This window comes from Microcaecilia unicolor, chromosome 6 (assembly GCF_901765095.1).
Source record: "Microcaecilia unicolor chromosome 6, aMicUni1.1, whole genome shotgun sequence".
NCBI classification, from domain to species: Eukaryota; Metazoa; Chordata; class Amphibia; order Gymnophiona; family Siphonopidae; genus Microcaecilia; species Microcaecilia unicolor.
This window is the reverse complement of record NC_044036.1, coordinates 31,378,589-31,397,990: the sequence shown is the minus strand read 5'-3', so window position 1 is coordinate 31,397,990 and position 19,402 is coordinate 31,378,589. Positions and strand designations below refer to the sequence as shown.

The 19,402-nt window shown below is 42.2% G+C and overlaps 1 protein-coding gene across 1 annotated transcript in view; it reads left to right on the top strand.

Annotated features, from left to right (window-relative positions):
- Positions 1–19,402, top strand: part of USP24 (ubiquitin specific peptidase 24) — a 357,333-nt gene that overhangs the window by 302,504 nt on the left and 35,427 nt on the right. The window contains 3 exon segments of the mRNA XM_030207144.1: positions 11,096–11,188; positions 12,617–12,719; positions 16,701–16,822. Coding sequence (XP_030063004.1) covers positions 11,096–11,188; positions 12,617–12,719; positions 16,701–16,822 — 318 coding nt within the window.

Here is a 19,402-nt window from a genome sequence, read left to right as displayed (position 1 = left end):
CTGTCCACAGACTCAGTGAATCAGTCAGACTCTAACCTCTACAAAATGGCCAAGAGCAAGGAGCTGTCTAAGGATGTCAGGGACAAGATCATACACCTGCACAAGGCTGGAATGGGCTACAAAACCATCAGTAAGACGCTGGGCGAGAAGGAGACAACTGTTGGTGCCATAGTAAGAAAATGGAAGAAGTACAAAATGACTGTCAATCGACAAAGATCTGGGGCTCCACGCAAAATCTCACCTCGTGGGTATCCTTGATCATGAGGAAGGTTAGAAATCAGCCTACAACTACAAGGGGGGAACTTGTCAATGATCTCAAGGCAGCTGGGACCACTGTCACCACGAAAACCATTGGTAACACATTACGACATAACGGATTGCAATCCTGCAGTGCCCGCAAGGTCCCCCTGCTCCGGAAGGCACATGTGACGGCCCGTCTGAAGTTTGCCAGTGAACACCTGGATGATGCCGAGAGTGATTGGGAGAAGGTGCTGTGGTCAGATGAGACAAAAATTGAGCTCTTTGGCATGAACTCAACTCGCCGTGTTTGGAGGAAGAGAAATGCTGCCTATGACCCAAAGAACACCGTCCCCACTGTCAAGCATGGAGGTGGAAATGTTATGTTTTGGGGGTGTTTCTCTGCTAAGGGCACAGGACTACTTCACCGCATCAATGGGAGAATGGATGGGGCCATGCACCGTACAATTCTGAGTGACAACCTCCTTCCCTCCGCCAGGGCCTTAAAAATGGGTCGTGGCTGGGTCTTCCAGCACGACAATGACCCAAAACATACAGCCAAGGCAACAAAGGAGTGGCTCAGGAAGAAGCACATTAGGGTCATGGAGTGGCCTAGCCAGTCACCAGACCTTAATCCCATTGAAAACTTATGGAGGGAGCTGAAGCTGCGAGTTGCCAAGCGACAGCCCAGAACTCTTAATGATTTAGAGATGATCTGCAAAGAGGAGTGGACCAAAATTCCTCCTGACATGTGTGCAAACCTCATCATCAACTACAGAAGACGTCTGACCGCTGTGCTTGCCAACAAGGGTTTTGCCACCAAGTATTAGGTCTTGTTTGCCAGAGGGATTAAATACTTATTTCCCTCTGCAGAATGCAAATAAATTCATATACTTTCCACAATGTGATTTTCCGGATTTAATTTGTGATGTGCTATCTCTCACTGTTACCAATAACCTACCCTTCAATTATGGGCTGCTCATGTCTTTGTCAGTGGGCAAACTTACAAAATCAGCAAGGGATCAAATACTTATTTCCACCACTGTACAATATTAACACAATATATATTAAAATATCTTAATCACAAAGGGGACAAGTAGGGGCATATATACAAGATGTAGACAAGATGGGGTAACTACTACTTATCATTTCTATAGTTCTTCTAGACGTACGCAGCACTGTACACTTGAACATGAAGAGACAGGGTCTGCCAGACAGAGCTTACAATCTAATTACACAGGGTTGTGATATATGAAAGTGGATGACTAATGAGGAAAAATTGCTTATGCAGTCAGAAAAGTTATACGCAGCTGATCTCAGCTAGAGTACATGTGGTCAACCGATGTGAGCTTAGTTTTGCCAGATGCAACAAGTGTTTTTCAGTCAGCAGCCGCCATCAAGGGTCATTGTTCTTGATCAGACATATTTTCATTAGCACACTTCACTGGTATCCGGTTAATTTCTAAAAAAGATGCCTAGTATTAAAAAAAACAAAAAGAAATCCACCTTTTCACACATTTCAGAGTGCTCATTTGCTGGAAATTAAAACCCTGATTATTGATGGTTGAGTGAGAATTTTTACATACACACACAAAATGGGACCTCCCATTTTTCCAAAGAACCCAAAAACATCTTCCTGCAGCAGAAACTTCTGCCTGAAATTTGAAACATTTGAGTATTTTATTTTTCAACAGGGTGGAGCTCTCCAGCGCATTGAGCTCACAAAACAGTTGTGCTGTTAATTAATGAAACCCCAGAATTCATTGAACCAACAGCTCAGTAGAGTCGAAAACTTTGTGAATGTGTCAGGGTTGAAGGAGGACACTTTGAACACAAATTATGAATTAACTAATGTATTTTTCCTTGTCAGCCCTCCAGAGTGATCCAGACGCAGACACTTGGGTTATGCTTGCCTACCAGCAGATGAAGACTGAGAACACTAAAATTCTGAGACTTGTATAATAGCATTGTGCTAACCCTCAGCCAGCCAGTATGTTCTCAGTCTCCAGCAGATTGTAGTCAAGCAGGACTGAAAGAGGATTGCCCCAGGGGAAAGATCCTAGACCTTAGTTTTTAGTTTGCTTTGGTATTGCAAGTGGAATACTCGGATACTTAACTTGCCTGTCTATTCTCTGCTTTCTTGGGTTTTTGGTTGGGCCCACAGGGGCCATGGTTACTCCTGGGGTACACACCCTGGTGGCTGGGTCCCTCCCCCTGAGCCCCCCTGACTGCTGGGAGTACCTTAGTGCCTCAGCCCTGGTTCCTGCACTTAGCAGCAGCCAACCTGTAAAAATAATGGAGCAAGCAGCATAAGGGGGGTATCTTTTATACTGTGAATGCTGCTGCTACGTAGCTGTGTGGTGAGTCCTCCATGTCCTCCTTTCCTGGAAGCAGGCAGTTTGGGAGTGTGCATACTTCTATCTTTGCCTCGGAAACAGGAGTCGCCTTCCGGAGCTCTCCTGGAGGGTGGACCCTTGAGAAATGTTCCCTCCCCCAGGCAAGAAAAACTCTAGCTAATAAATAAGTATTAGACATAATAAATGTTTATTCAAATTGTCAGAGAAGCCAATCAGTAATTATTGAAATAACAGATAAAATCCCAATAGAGTATAATATGTAACAAATAAAAACAGAGTTTTCCCTGGGAGCTGTCAATATGTCCACCTGCTAGTGTAGGCACATTGAGGCTCGCCATCCTCAGTTCTGTTTCCTCTTAAATACTTTTTCTTCTTTTCTTCATTATCTTAATTATAATTACCCTTCCTACCTAATGAATATGCATTTTTCCAGAACATTCTGTTATGGAGAATCACATTCTAGCACATTCTATCATCTCCAACTTCTATCATTTATTCCCTCAAATTCTTTGACAGTTTAAAGCCTGTCTTATAAAGCATAAGTCTTCATTAGATAATGGGTCAACCTATGTCCTTGTTATGTTAGCCATTATGCTAGCCCCCTTCACCCTCTTGCTGAGCCTACAATTTCATCCACACCCACTTACTTCTCCTTCTAATTGTTTATCTGGATACTGCAGATGTCCTTAGTCATAGGAGTCTCTGGCACATTTATAGCTCTCTTTCAACTCTTAAGTCTGCTCCCAGCTCAAGAAAAGCAAAATAGCTATAATAAAATAAAAACTAGTTATATGGAGTTAAAGGGGCGATCAAGGAGGACAAAGCCGTAGCGGAGAAATTAAATGAATTCTTTGCTTCGGTCTTCACCGAGGAGGATTTGGGGGGGACACCGGTGCCGGAAAGAATATTTGAAGCGGGGGAGTCGGAGAAACTAAACAAATTCTCTGTAACCTTGGAGGATGTAATGGGTCAGTTCAGCAAGCTGAAGAGTAGTAAATCACCGGGACCTGATGGTATTCATCCCAGAGTATTAATAGAACTAAAAAATGAACTTGCGGAGCTACTGTTAGAAATATGCAATCTGTCCCTAAAATCGAGTGTAATACCGGAAGACTGGAGGGTAGCCAATGTTACTCCGATTTTTAAGAAAGGTTCCAGAGGAGATCCGGGAAATTATAGACCGGTGAGTCTGACGTCGGTGCCGGGCAAGATGGTGGAGGCTATTATTAAGAATAAAATTGCAGAGCATATACAAAAACATGGACTGATGAGACAAAGTCAGCACGGATTTAGTGAAGGGAAGTCTTGCCTCACCAATCTAATGCATTTTTTTGAGGGGGTAAGCAAACATGTGGACAATGGGGAGCCGGTTGATATTGTATATCTGGATTTTCAGAAGGCGTTTGACAAAGTGCCGCACGAAAGACTCCTGAAGAAATTGCAGAGTCATGGAATCGGAGGTAGGGTATTATTATGGATTAAGAACTGGTTGAAAGATAGGAAGCAGAGAGTAGGATTGCGTGGCCAGTATTCTCAGTGGAGGAGGGTAGTTAGTGGGGTCCCGCAGGGGTCTGTGCTGGGTCCGTTGCTTTTTAATGTATTTATAAATGACCTAGAGATGGGAATAACTAGTGAGGTAATTAAATTCGCCGATGACACAAAATTATTCAGGGTCGTCAAGTCGCAGGAGGAATGTGAACGATTACAGGAGGACCTTGCGAGACTGGGAGAATGGGCGTGCAAGTGGCAGATGAAGTTCAATGTTGACAAGTGCAAAGTGATGCATGTGGGTAAGAGGAACCCGAATTATAGCTACGTCTTGCAAGGTTCCGCGTTAGGAGTTACGGATCAAGAAAGGGATCTGGGTGTCGTCGTCGATGATACGCTGAAACCTTCTGCTCAGTGTGCTGCTGCGGCTAGGAAAGCGAATAGAATGTTGGGTGTTATTAGGAAGGGTATGGAGTCCAGGTGTGCGGATGTTATAATGCCGTTGTATCGCTCCATGGTGCGACCGCACCTGGAGTATTGTGTTCAGTACTGGTCTCCGTATCTCAAAAAAGATATAGTAGAATTGGAAAAGGTACAGCGAAGGGCGACGAAAATGATAGTGGGGATGGGACGACTTTCCTATGAAGAGAGGCTGAGAAGGCTAGGGCTTTTCAGCTTGGAGAAGAGACGGCTGAGGGGAGATATGATAGAAGTGTATAAAATAATGAGTGGAATGGATCGGGTGGATGTGAAGCGACTGTTCACGCTATCCAAAAATACTAGGACTAGAGGGCATGAGTTGAAGCTACAGTGTGGTAAATTTAAAACGAATCGGAGAAAATTTTTCTTCACCCAACGTGTAATTAGACTCTGGAATTCATTGCCGGAGAACGTGGTACGGGCGGTTAGCTTGACGGAGTTTAAAAAGGGGTTAGATAGATTCCTAAAGGACAAGTCCATAGACCGCTATTAAATGGACTGGAAAAATTCCTCATTTTTAGGTATAACTTGTCTGGAATGTTTTTTACGTTTGGGGAGCGTGCCAGGTGCCCTTGACCTGGATTGGCCACTGTCGGTGACAGGATGCTGGGCTAGATGGACCTTTGGTCTTTCCCAGTATGGCACTACTTATGTACTTATGTACTTATGGAGGGTTTTCACCTTTCCATGGCCTCTGTGATATACAAGTGTTAGTGCACCAGAGCCCTTCGTGGTCGGTTCAGGAATGTGGGCTTCCTGGTTGCACTGGTATCAGACATGTGGGCGCCAGAGCTGGAGATTCCGGGTATGAGATACAAGCTCTGCGGGGAGCCCAAGTCTTCAGTTCCACAGAAGTTGGGATGGCTCTGGCAGCTCCATCTCCCTGGCACTGAGGAGGGAGTGAGTATGGGAGCGGTTACTTTTATGGTGGGAAGCACCACTATTGCCAGGCCATCGTGCACCTTAGACCAACCGCCATGTTTGAGGCCAGAAAATGCCCCATTGAGGTCAGCTTCGGCTGCGGAGGAGAGGCAAGTGTCAGAGGCCATAGGCTTTCCCCCAGATTTTCTTTGGGCCCTGTTCCAAACTTGGAGAGGTCCCATAGATGCCTCTTTGTCATCAAGGGTTGCCCCTGGGTCTGTCTGTAGCTCTGCTTCAGAGCCTCCTAAGAGACCCAGTTTGGGCTGTAAGGAGGAGAATTTGAGAACTTTATTTCCAGACTTTCTGAGGAGGATTTCATTGATCCAGAGGGAAGAGGTCTTGCTCTTCCAAATTGTGGGGGAGAGTAACTTCCCCCTGGGAAAGATAAGTACATAAGTATTGCCAAAGACCAAAGGTCCATCAAGCCCAGCATCCTGTTTCCAACAGTGGCCAATCCAGGTCACAAATACCTGGCAAGATCAAAAAAAAAGTACACAACATTCTATACTGCTTATCCCAGAAATAGTGGATTTTTCTCAAGTCCATTTAATAATGGTCTATTGACTTTTTCTTTAGGAAGCCGTCTAAACCTTTTTTAAACTCCGCTAATCTAACCAGCTTTACCACATTCTCTGGCAAATTCCAGAGTTTAATTACATGTTGAGTGAAGAAAATGTTTCTCTGATTCGTTTTAAATTTACTACATTGTAGCTTCATCGCATGCCCCCTAGTCCTAGTATTTTTGGAAAGTGTAAACAGATGTGTCACATTTTACCCGTTCAACTCCACTCATTATTTTATAGACCTCTATTATATCTCCCCTCAGCTGTCTTTTCTCCAAGCTGAAGAGCCCTAGCCATTTTAGTCTTCCTCATAGGGAAATCGTCCCATCCCCTTTATCATTTTCGTTGCCCTTCTCTGTACCTTTTCTAATTCCACTATATCTTTTCTGAGATGCGGCGACCAGAATTGAACACAATATTTGAGGTGCAGTCGCACCATGGAGTGATACAAAGGCATTATAACATCCTCATTTTTATTTTCCATTCCTTTCCTAATAATGCCTAACATTCTATTTGCTTTCTTAGCCGCAGTAGCACACTGAGCAGAAGGTTTCAACGTATCATCAACGACGACACCTAGATCCCTTTCTTGGTCTGTGACTTCTAACGTGGAACCTTGCAAGACGTAGCTATAATTCGGTTTCCTCCTTCCCACATGCATCACTTTGCACTTGCTCACATTAAACGTCATCTGGCATTTAGACTCCGTCTCATGAGGTCCTCTTGTAATTTTTCACAATCCTCCCGCGATTTAACGACTTTGAATAACTTTGTGTCATCAGCAAATTTAATTACCTCACTAGTTACTCCCATCTCTAGGTCATTTATAAACATGTTAAAAAGCAGCGGTCCCAGCACAGACCCCTGGGGAACCCCACTAGCTACGCTTCTCCATTGAGAATACTGACCATTTAACCCTACTCTTTGTTTTCTATCTTTTAACCAGTTTTAATCCACAATAGAACACTCTCCAAGTTTCCTCTGTGGTCTGTATTTTCCATAGAGAAAAGCTCGTGGATCTCATTTCTCAGGTCTCCTTGGTTCTGAAGTTTGATGATGAGCCTTTTGTGGAAGGCAACACTCAGAAGGTAGATCCTTTGGTTAAGAGGCTTAGATGGCCCCATAAATCCTTTCCCATGAACCAAGATCTCCAAGAGATGGTTCATGCGCCATGTAAGGTGGTACAGGTGATGACTAAGCTTTTCCTATTTCTCCCATGGACAGGGAGTCCTTACGGCCTCCTTCTGTGGATTCCCTGGTAGTGGCAATTACCAAAAAGACCACTGTCGTAGTGGACCGTGGCACAGCTCGTAAAGATCCCCAAGATAAAAAGTGGTCTCTCTATTGAAGAAGAGTTTTGACGTCTCAGCTCTGGCTTTGTAGGCGACCTTTTGTTGGTTGGAAAAGGTGCTGGATGACCCCTACAGGGAAAGAGCCTTGGTGGACCTAGAGGTGGCGAAGGTAGAGGTGGGCTCCTCCTTTTTGGCTAATGCCCTTTATGATTTGCATAGGGCTTTGGCGAAGAATATGGCCTTGGTTGTTGCCGCCTGGAGAGCTCTTTGGCTTCATGGTTGGATGGTGGATATGACTTCTAAATCTAAACTCTGCTCCTTATCTTCGGGGCTCCATTCTGTTTAGTGAGGAGCTGGATAAGCTAGTTAAAGGTTTAGGAGAAGCTAAGGTTCCGCAGTACCCAGAGGATAGACAAAAAGGAATTGAATTCAGGACATTTCTCACAGCTTTGGCTCTTGCAGAGGTGTATATTCCCATCTGTCAGAGCTACCAGTGCTTCCTTTAGGGCAGCACTTTCAGTTCTGGTCTGTCCACTACAGTTTGGCTATTGCTGTTAAGATGATGATGGTGCTGGTGGTGGTGGCTGCAGCACTGCAGAAGGAGGGCATCCAGGTTCATACCTACCAGGACGACTGGTTAATTTGGGCCAAGTCCTTTCAGGAGAGCGAACTGGCCACCGCCAGGGTGGTGCAATTGCTGGAACATTTGGGATGAGTAGTCAAACCCTCCAAGAGCACCTTGTTCCGATGCAGTGCCTCGAATATTTGGGAGTCTGCTTCAACACTCGGATAGGAAGAGTGTTCCTTTTTTGTTCAAGGATCATGAAGTTGCAGAGTCAAATTCAAAATCTTATGGCCTTCAGAGCCCCACGCATATGATTATTTGCAGGTGCTGGGCTCCATGGTGGCTTTGCTAGAAGTAGTGCAGTGGGCTAGGGCGCACATGCATCCTCTGCAGCAGGCCCTTCTTTCACGTTGGTCACCACAGCGGCAGGTCCTGGACATGCAGCTTACTCTGAGAGGGGCAGCAAGGTGCAGTCTACAGTGGTGGCTGGACTCGGACAACTTGCTTTGGGGCACAAGTCTGGCAGTTTGGATTGGATGGTAGTTACTGACGGATGTCAGGCTGGGGAGCCCATTGCTGCAATCGGGTTGTGCAGAACTTCTGGTCAATGGAGGAGAGTCAGTGGTCTATCAACAGACTGGAGACCCAGGCTGTTTATTTTGCTCTCCAGTCCTTCCAGGATGTCCCGGAAGGCAAGTCAGTCAGGGTACTTTCCAACAATGTGAACAAAGCTCAGGTGGCTTTGGAGGCCTCAACCCTGATAGCCTGGGCGGAGGCACACTTTCTGGCTCTCAACTGTGCATGTGGTGGAGGTCATCATTAGCAGGTAGATTTCTTAAGCAGGCACATGCTGGACCCCACCAAATGAAGTCTGGGGCAGGAGGCCTTCAACACCTTAGTTTGCAAATGGGGACTCCTATGGCAGCGGCGGTTAATTCGAAGGTGGCCCAGTTCTTCAGTCACAGAAGAGAGCTGCTAGCAGGTGCGTTGATTCTGCCATGGCCTTGGGTCTCTTGTATGTGTTTCCTCTTTGGCCACTGATAGGATGGGTCATTCAGAGAATAGAAAAGCATCCAGGGCTTGTGGTTCTTGTAGCTCTGAATTTGCCTCAGCGCCCGTGTTGCGGAGATCTGATTTATTTGGTGATGGGTCCTCCGGTTCCTCTCATGGGAATGGACAGGATGTTGTTTCAGGGTCCAATCGTCATGCCAGACCCTTCTCCATTCTACGGCTTGGCCCTTGAGAGGGTGCAGTTGCAAAATAGAGAGTACTCCTTCAGGAGTGATTTCCACTATGCTGAAGTCTCATAGAAGGTCTCTGTCACTGGCCTATATGAGAGTGTGGAGAATTTTCGAATCTTGGTGTTAAGAGAGAGGGATTTTGGACTTTCTGCAAGGAGGTCTGGAGAAAGGCTTGGCCTTGGTGTCGCTGAAGGTTCAGGTGGCAACCTTGGCTTGTTTTCGTGTTCCTATTCAGGTTAAGGAGTGAAGATTCTTCATCCACCTCATCGAGCAATCGATCCACAGTGGTACCTCAATTTGGTTTTGATGTCCGTGTCCTTCAAGCCTTTCACAGATGCTTCTCTGAAAGATCTCACTCTAAAGACAATATTCCTCGTTGCTAATTTCTCCACACACTGAATTTTTGAATTGCAGGCTCTATCATAAAGGAGCCTTTCCTGCAGGTGTTTAAGGAGAAAGTAGTACTTCGTCTGGTCCCTTTTTTTTTTTTTTTTAACTTAAGGTGGTCTCATTTTTTCATGTGAGTCAATTCTCTTCCTGTCTTGGGAGACCCCAGGAGAGATAAGGATCAGAGGAGTCTTTTAAGGCTGGATGTGCACAGAGTATTGCACATGTACTTGAAGAGAACAGCAGAGTTTCAACTGTTTATTTGCCCTTTTCAGTGGACACAACAAAGGAGAAACAGTGTCCAAGGCATCTATAGCTCAATGGCTTAAGGAAGAGATTGCGTTGGCCTATATTCTCAAAGGCAACACAGTATCTCATCTGCTTAAGGTGCATTCTTTGAGGGGGATGGCGGCTTCTTGGGATGAGAGTAGTTTGATTCCACCTCTAAATATATGCAAGGCAGCAGTTGCATATTGTCAGACCGATGTACGAGTGAGACAGGATGCGGTGTTTGGCACGAGAGTTCCTCAAGCTTATGCAGTTCCCGTCCGTAATTCTTACTGCTTTGGTACTTCCCAAGCATCAGAGTCTGGACTGGTCTGGAAGGCTGATGAAGGAGAAATTAGGGCATACCTGCTAATTTTCTTTCATTTAGTCCCTCCAGATCGGTCCAGAACCCACCCGTGAACATTGTGGCGCGTGCCGGTGCAGATTTTGGTGTCCTAGAACAGAGCTCAGGATACGGAGGACTTCTCTTTTTTTTTTTTTTTTTCAGCACAAAATTTGTATGTAGTTTGCTTGTGTTGCCCTTTTTTATGGTTCCTATTGGGTGTGTTTCAGGGGGAGGGGGGTGAGAAGAAAGTTGCAACAGATGTCCAATAGGCATATCTATTGCACACTTGCCGTTTGAACCTGTGTGTGCATAGGGTGAACAGCCAAGGGGCGATATTGTTTATAGGTCATCATATTTGTTAGTCAAATACTGGCTGGCTGAAGGCTAGCACAGTGCTATTACTCAAGTCTCAGAATTTTATTGTTCTCAGTCTCCATCTGCTGGTAGGTGAGCATAACCCAAGCATCAGCGTCTGGACCAATCTGGAGGGTCTAAAGCAGTGGTTCCCAAATCTGGTCCTGGAGGCACCCCAGGCAGTCAGGTTTTTAGGATATCCACAGTGAATATTCATGAGAGAGATTTGCATGCAGTGGAAGCAGTGCATGCAAATCATTCTCATAAATATTCATTATCCTGAAAACCTGACTGGCTGGGGTGCCTCCAGGACCAGGTTTGGGAACCACTGGTCTAAAGGACTGAAAATTAGCAGGTAAACCCTAATTTCTCCTCAAGGGCTTAAACAATTGCAAGGTATTTTGAAACTGTGTAAAGATATGTATAGGAGATTCAAAAGCAAATTTAAGTGTTGCTCATTGAGACTTGGAATTTATCATTGAGAATCCCCGTCAGTAATGAGTCCAGTATAACTGTTCTACAGTCCGGTTGTGCTAGTTGGTGTCTTGCAAAGGAAAGCATGCTTGCTTAGTTGGAATCTCTTTTCTCTTTTATTAGCAGGGTGTGAGAGCCAGTGACCTGCTGCTCCAACATTCTGCTCTTAAACACATAATCAACTTTCTGCTTGGCCCCAACCGGCAGAATAATCAGGTAATAAAAACATTTTGTTTTTGTATTGTGAAATTGTTTTCTTAAGTAAAACATGCCTTTATTATTGGCATACCAAAGAACATTCCAAAGTAAACTCTTGACTTTATGAAGTCATCCACTTGAAAGTGATTATAAAATAAATCTACTTAACTTTATTTATTGTTGCCTCATGGTCCAGCTTTTGTGATAGAATAAAGATTGTGTGGTCCAGCCAAGAAATGTTAGCTCCAAATGATTTTGTGGACCCTCTTTTTTTTTTTTTTTTTTCTTGAATGTGCAGTTGCTTTCAATCATGGGAAATGAGGGGCCAAGGTAATATAACTTCTTTTAGGACTATGATTGTAATTCATTTTTGAGAAATAAACATGCATTATAGAAACCTCAGACATAGCAGCACCAGCAACATATATTTTTTATTCATTCACAAATGGTATCACTATTGCATCAGTACATTTTACATCTAAAATGAATTGGTTTGTCATCAGAAGACTTGCATTTTCCTGTCGTGCAAACATGTACCCACACTCACACACGCACGCACATTCTCTCCCTTGACCTTCAGTTATCAGACTCTCCTGTTGATATTTTTCCAGGTACTTTTCCCTGTCATCCATGGCCATTTTGCTCTTATTAAAACTGTTTTTGCATGAAAGGCACTTCCAACATCAGAACTGTTGGTTGTGTTCTTTGCTCATGTTTGCTTGGAGGTTTGCCAAATACTGAATACAGCAATGCCTAAAAGGTGAGGAAGGGTCACCACCATTTTGCTATAGCCCTCTCTGAAGAGGAGGAGTGCTTCAATTTAAACCCCAAGACCATACGAGTTTTCATATTGGGTTAGACCAAAAGTTCCTCAAGCCTGGGAACCTGTTTTCAACAGTGGGCTACTGCGATCGCAGTTACCTGGAAGGATCCCAAAAATTAGCACGTTTCCATGCTACTCATCCCTAGGAATAAGCAGTGGTTTTCCCCAGTCTACCCCAGTTTTTGGACTTTTTCTCCAGGAATACGTCCAAACCATTTTTAAACCTAAACTAACTGCTTTTACCACATCCTCAAGCAATGAATTCCAGAGTTTTAACTGTGGGTTAAGTGAAAGAAAATATTTTATCTTATTTGTTTTAAATGTCTACATAGCCGGTTTCCAGAGGAAACTAAACTTTTGCGGCCACTCTTGGTGTAGTGGCTGGGCTGTGTTAGGAGAGGGATATAACAAAGGAAAATCCTTCAAGATAATTGTTACTGAAGACTCATAGTGCCACAGCCTAAGAGAGTCATGTTGTGATTGAGCTAGAAGCCCAAAGAAGTGGAGGAAAACTGCTTGAGCAAAAAAAAAAAAAAAAAGCTGTTTCAAAAAGTGCATAATTCTTTGTAATGTAGTATTAAGCCATTGATTTCCTGCTCTGCTTTTTCTTCCCTGTTAAGCAGAATCGCAGGTGGAGCTCTGCTCAGGCTCGGGAGTTTGGATTCCTTCACAGTACCATAGCACTGCTGGTCCTTTACTCTGACATCTCCTCGCAGAGGACTGTAGGTGAGAGCTCTTACCTGCTACTTCCACAGCTTAGCATCATCAGCCTTCCGTGGTGGACTGTGTGTGTGTATACTGTAAATATACCTTTGAAGGAAAAGTAACATGTGTATTTATATATGTATGTACTGTGCAGGAACAGTACATATTGTACTGACTACATTATATCAGCACATTCATCGTAACTGTCACATAATGCCTAAGCTCTACCCCTAGCACCCACCTGGGGTTAACCCTGCGACCACCTAGAGGATCTGTCCCAGCACTGCCCAGGCCCGCCTACACTGGCATACCCTTCACCCACTTCTGGGTCCTGCTTGCCTCTAGGCGAATCTCCCACCAGCAGATTATTTCCCTGGTGATTTCTAAGGACATGGACCACAATCCCAAAGGTCCCATAGTTCCTAGAAAACACCCAGAGACCAAGAACACAAACTACCAGGATTCTTAGTCAGTCCAGGACAACAGAGGTAACAAACTATTAGGTTTACTATCATAAAAAAGGTAGAACAGTGAAAAGGTGTAAACAGCAAACAGTAGTAGGTAAAATAATAGGAAGGGAAGGGAAATAGGATTTGATATACTGCCTTTCTGTGGTATTTTGCAACTACATTCAAAGCGGTTTACATATATACAGGTACTTATTTTGTACCTGGGGCGATGGAGGGTTAAGTGACTTGCCCACAGGAATCAACATTAAACACTGTCTTGCTACCTTAAGATAGTACCCGAGGAGTTCAGGAGAAATAGCTGCTCATAGTATTTGAACAGTGTCTCAGTGCAGAGGTCTTCACTCTCCACACTCTCACTCTGATACTGGAGAAATCCCAGCATATTCTGGCTAAATCTTAGGCTTCAGAGCCCAGAGCACTAACAGTACAGGATTTCTGACTAATGGCACCGCAGGTTACTCTCTCCCAGGGGTTTTCTTCTTTTCTTGTGTGGGAAGATAAGTTGAAAAGAAAACAACTCTGCTACAGCTATAAAGCAGAGGACAGACATCAACTGCTGGCTAAACAAGGGATATGCATTGAAGGGGAAAAATATAACAACATTACAGGTCACAAGCATGAAAGGCCCCTGTTTCGCCACAGTAACTCATTACGGAATTCAAAAGTGGGCCAAATGCGGAGCCAAAGTAATGAATGGGAAACGTTTTTACCATTTAAAGTGATAATCGAAAAGGCTGTCATTAAATAAGAAGTGATATCAAAATATAATCCCAGGGACCCAATACTCCAAAGTACTTATATGATTTCTGTGGGTGCCAACCTCATATATATTTTAAAAATAACTTGCCAGCACTATTATACCGCAGTAGTTAATGGAATTAAATTGGGATGGGATTTGGAGCCTTCCAAGGTTAAGACTAAATGTTAGGGTAGTGCAATTCAAATCTGAATGCAGAAATAACCAGAAAACCTCTAAAACAGTTATTATTATTTATTTGGAAGATTTATAACCTACACATTCAGAGTACATCATATCGGGCTGCACAAATAACACAGAAAACAATCACATACACTAAAACAAGATGAACTGGAGAAACTTTAGATCCAGGAGATGAGTATAGGAAAACAATTAAAAAAAACTATCAACTTAAAAATTTTCAGCAAACATTTTGTGGTCAAAAATTGTGGATATTCCCAGACGTGACTAAGACCACTCAAGAGAGGAGAAAGCAGTTTCTGGAAATGAGAGAGGAAACCAGGTCTTTGGGGACAACATTCTTACTTGCTTATCCTTGCAAGTGTGTTGTGAAATATTTAGGTACAAAGTATGTGTTTTTTTTCCGACTCAATTGAGAGAATTTATAAATATGAAAAAGCTTGTCAAGTCATGAATCCAGTTTAATGTATTAATAGGTGGTAGATAGGACTATGCCTTTCTTATTGCAAATGTCTTTAATTTAGATTCCCTGAATCATTTAGATTCCTCCGCATTAGTTGTGGTCTAAGGAATATATGGTGATTTAATACTGTTTCTTTAATTATGAATGTGATTTATTTTGTATATGCGTTTCACTTATATCTGTATTGATTGTAACAAGTGTAATACTTGTAAAAGTTAATACTTGTAAAGGTATATAAATTTGAATTAAAAAAAAGACTATCAACAGTAGCCAGCTGAAAACATTAGGGAAAGCAATAGGGACAGAAGTTATTGTCGGACAATTTCAAAAATCAGTCATTACTTAATACTATGCCATACTTTATATTGTTTTTTTTTTAATATTTTTACTGCTGTAATTGTCTATTGCTCATGTTTGATCTATTCTTACTATACACCGCCTTGAGTGAATTCCTTCAAAAAGGCGGTAAATCCTAATAAATAATAAATAAAATAATCTTCCTATAAAATCATGTAAAGTCAGAGTAAGTTCAACAGAAAAGCCAAGCCTTAAGCAAGGTTAAACTTTTTAAGTGATGGTCGTTGCAGCATTTTCGTTGTTTAAGCTTGAACACATGACCTGACTGAAAATCCACATAAAGTTGTGTTTATATTGTAAATTTGATTAACTGCCTTTTTGCAAATACAGCGAAGCAGCTTAACAAAATAATACATATGATATTCAAACATCATAATACATAAATATCATAGAGGAAAGTAACACAATATGTCAGTTACAAATTTGATAGACAGCCATTAAAAAGAAAAAAAAAAGGAAAAAGAAATTCACAATGGAACCAAACACGCCCCGCTGTCCAAGCAGGCCAAACCTTGGCCACATTACCAACCCACGTTATTTGAAAGCCTTAATGAAATGCCAGCCTTTAAGGCTTGTTTAAACTTAGAGTTCAGTAGTAAGAGCATTGCACAAGGATGGTGCAAAGTAGGCAAAATAGGGATTTACAAGTCATGTCCAAACTGATGTGGTTTACATGGAATAATCCAATCAGTAATATATCTTGAGGTGTCTGTATGCAAAGTTTGATGAGCTGATAGCAAAATCTTAAATGTACTGTGATACGATAAGGGTAACCAGTGTTTCTCCAAGGACAAGCAGGATGCAGTCTTTTCACTGATGCATTGGGCATGGGACATATCGATATCGAGAGGGCTTCCACCTATCTTGACATCAAGCGTTGCTAGCGGCCTCTGAGATCGAACGTCCTCCAATTCCCTTCCAGAGACGAGAGGATTTGTCATCATCCTATCAATGCCGAGGGACTCTGGTGTTATGCTGTGTAAAATAGTGCACAATTTTGCTGTTTAACGTTCATTAAATCTGAGATTGAGCGTTCTCCAATTCCCTCCCAAAGAAAAAAGAGGATTTGTCATCATCCTTATTGATGCCGAGGGACTCTGATATTATGCTGTGTAAATAGTGCACAATTTTGCTGTTTAACGTTCATTAAAGAGAGAAATATTGTACATTGCTAACATGTATTATTTGCTTAGAAAATGTCTGACTTGACTTAGACATTACACTAAAACATACATAATTAAAATAAATTAAAAACAAAAAATAATAACAAAAAACCTAATAAAGACTAACAACCAAATTACAGACAAAACAATACCATCAGAGCAGCTCTCCAGAATACAGAAAGAACATGATAAGGTGTGCAATTAAGTAACAAAGATAATAGAAAGTTGAAACTACAGGTTGCAAGCTTTCTTAAATAAGATTTGATCTGTTTCCTGAATTGAGTGACAGAGCTAATTATGCAAATTTCTGATGGGATAATAACTAACTCCTCCCCCCCCCCCCCCCCCCCCCCCCCCATGATCATTCTTCCAGTTGGAAAAGGTCACTAGTGGAGTGCTCCAGGGATCTGTTCAGTTTAATGTATTTATAAATGATCTAGAGAAGAGGTGATCAAATTTACGTATGACACAAATAATATTCAAGGTTGTTAAAACAGCAGAATATTGTGAGAATTTGCAGGGTATGTTTATGTAGTGCAAAGAATTCTGCAGATAAAAACTAAATCCACTCTGGAAATGTAAAAAAAAGTGAACCCCCCTTCTCTTATTTAGCTCCAGGTGGCTTCAAGCAGTGTCAGCCAAGTAGCATTAGACTGCTGGGGCCTCTGCTGCCCCTCCATGAAGAGGTGGAAGCCCTGATGTTCAGGCCTGAGAGAAAGCCTTACCTGCTTGAGGTAAGTACTCTTCATGACATATCCTATACTGCACAACTTTCTGATTCATACAGACGATGTCCACTCAGAATTTATCTCAGAGTCTCTTTGGTCAGTAATTTATGGTTACTAAGCTGCTTTTAACATTGTGACGGGTTAGGGCTTGTGAAGAAATCAGGCAGCTGCATACACAACAAAGTGTGTGTAAGATTTTGTCTGAGATCAAAAATTGAAAGCCTTCACTTACACAGTTTTATTAAAAGTTGAATTTTAAAACTGCCATACAGCTAGTTAGTGAATTTAAGATCATTCAGTTGAAAACTAAAATCATTCAGAGATTTTGATTCATTTCTTAAAAGAGAAAAAGGTAACTCTATAAGTTGGCACATAGTTTATACACGATTGGCATCAGTAATTTGACTATTAGGCACAAAAGTGCTAGGTGCTGTTCTATAAATAGTGCTCCTAAATCGCTTAGGGGCAAGTTCTATAAATAGCACCTAAAAAATGAGCACCGAAAAAAAGCACTTAAGCACTGTTCTATAAACCGCACCTAAAGTTAGGCACAGTTTATAGAATAGCGCTTATGTCCTGGGGGTTGTGCTTAAATTTAGGCACGTCCATTTGCACCAACAAAAATGTGGTGCAAATACCAGCACCTAAATTTAAGTGCAGATCCATCTTATTCTATAATTGCACGTGTGGCCTAAAGCCACGCCCAAGTTCTGCCCCAAACCGCCCATGACCCTCCCATTTCCCCTTTTTTGGGATGCACGTAAAATTTAGATGCAGATCCCACACCTTAATGTGTAGACATAAATGTCAAATCTAATTAGTGTCAATAATTGCTTGTTAAAAAGCCAGTTATTGACATTAATCAGTCAATTGGGTGGACACCCAAATTTGTGCGTTCAATTTTTGGCAACTTTTATAGAAGTAGGGGGTTAGCGTACAACTGTTGGGGGGATGCACATGGATGGCGCTCAGGCATGTCACCAAACAATGTGCAGAAGTTCTAGAATTCTATCTGTTTCTTGCATTGTATGGCGCAGTTAGGTGCAATCACATAGGCCAGCCATTGACCTGTTATAAGTAGGCATGCATAACGTTTGGCCTGCCAATATGGCTTTGTGCTAAGATTCTATAATGGCTTAGGCCCACACTTAAAACCATTATAGAATTAGTGCTAAGCTCACCCCTTTGTGGCACCTGAAATGAGATGCCTATGTTAAGTTATAGAGATCTTCTTTTCCGCAATTACCAAATTTTGTTTCAGTGCAGATTACATTAGGAGAACTGGAAATAATAACCCAGGAAATTACAGTTCTTCAGATTCCAATCCTAGCTGAATTGTAGACAACCTAACAACAATTGTAGATAACAGATGCAAACAGTAAACCTAAATTTTGCCACAAAAAAGTCTCAAGAGTCTTTTGGAAAACCAAATAATTAGCTTACTAATCTCCAATGGCAATGAATTCCATACCAAGACAACTTGGTAATACGGAGAAGAGTCAAATAATCTTTGCAGTTTAATCTGCCTCACCGATGGATAACATAACATTTAATTAGAGGTATTACTAGCTGAAATATGTAAAAATTTAATGGGATTGCCCAGATATAGTGGTGCTTTATCATACATGATTTTAAAAATAGAATTGCCCAGAGTGTTTCCTGCCCTCCTTAAGAATCGCAGAAAATGTGGAGGACAGGGTAGAGAATTGGACATGGGTTATGTTTTGAAATCTAATCAGGTATCCTTCTCACCTGAAGTATCCTGAAACCGAGGGGGAGGGGAAGTTCCCTTTTGCCACCACTTTTATTATACTTTTTGTGTGATTTTTGTTCAGACAAAATCTGTATGGGCAAACGATCACAAAAAACACACATTTGTTGGAAAAAGTTGATATGTTTAATTTAATTTAAAACATTTATATTACACCAAACTATAAGTTCTAAGCAGATTACAAAATAAAATTAAAAATGGAGAAATAACCTCCTTGCAAATTAGTTATAAACACTATAACATTTACGTATACAATGCAACTGAAAGCAAAATAACATATAATTTTTTTTTTGTTTTGTTACATTTGTACCCTGTGCTTTCCAACTCATGGCAGGCTCATTGCGGCTTATATGGAGCAATGCAGGGTTACGTGACTTGTCCAGAGTCACAAGGAGCTGCCTGTGCCTGAAGTGGGAATCGAACTCGGTTCCTCAGTTCCCCAGGACCAAAGTCCACCACCCTAACCACTAGGCCACTCCTCCACTGCAAAAAATCCTATACTCAGTAACTTCAGCTTCAAATAACAAAAGGCACAAGAACCCAAATGAATCTCTTCCAACGCCATACACATTTGGAGGAGTGGAGGAGTAGCCTAGTGGTTAGTGCAGCAGACTTTGATCCTGGGGAACTGGGTTCGATTTCTACTGCAGCTCCTTGTGACTCGGGGCAAGTCACTTAACCCTCCATTGCCCCTGGTACAAAATAAGTACCTGAATATATGTAAACCGCTTTGAATGTAGTTGCAAAATACCACAGAAAGGCGGTATATCAAGTCCCATTTCCCCTTCCATTCCCTTATCCCTTAATCAAAGATC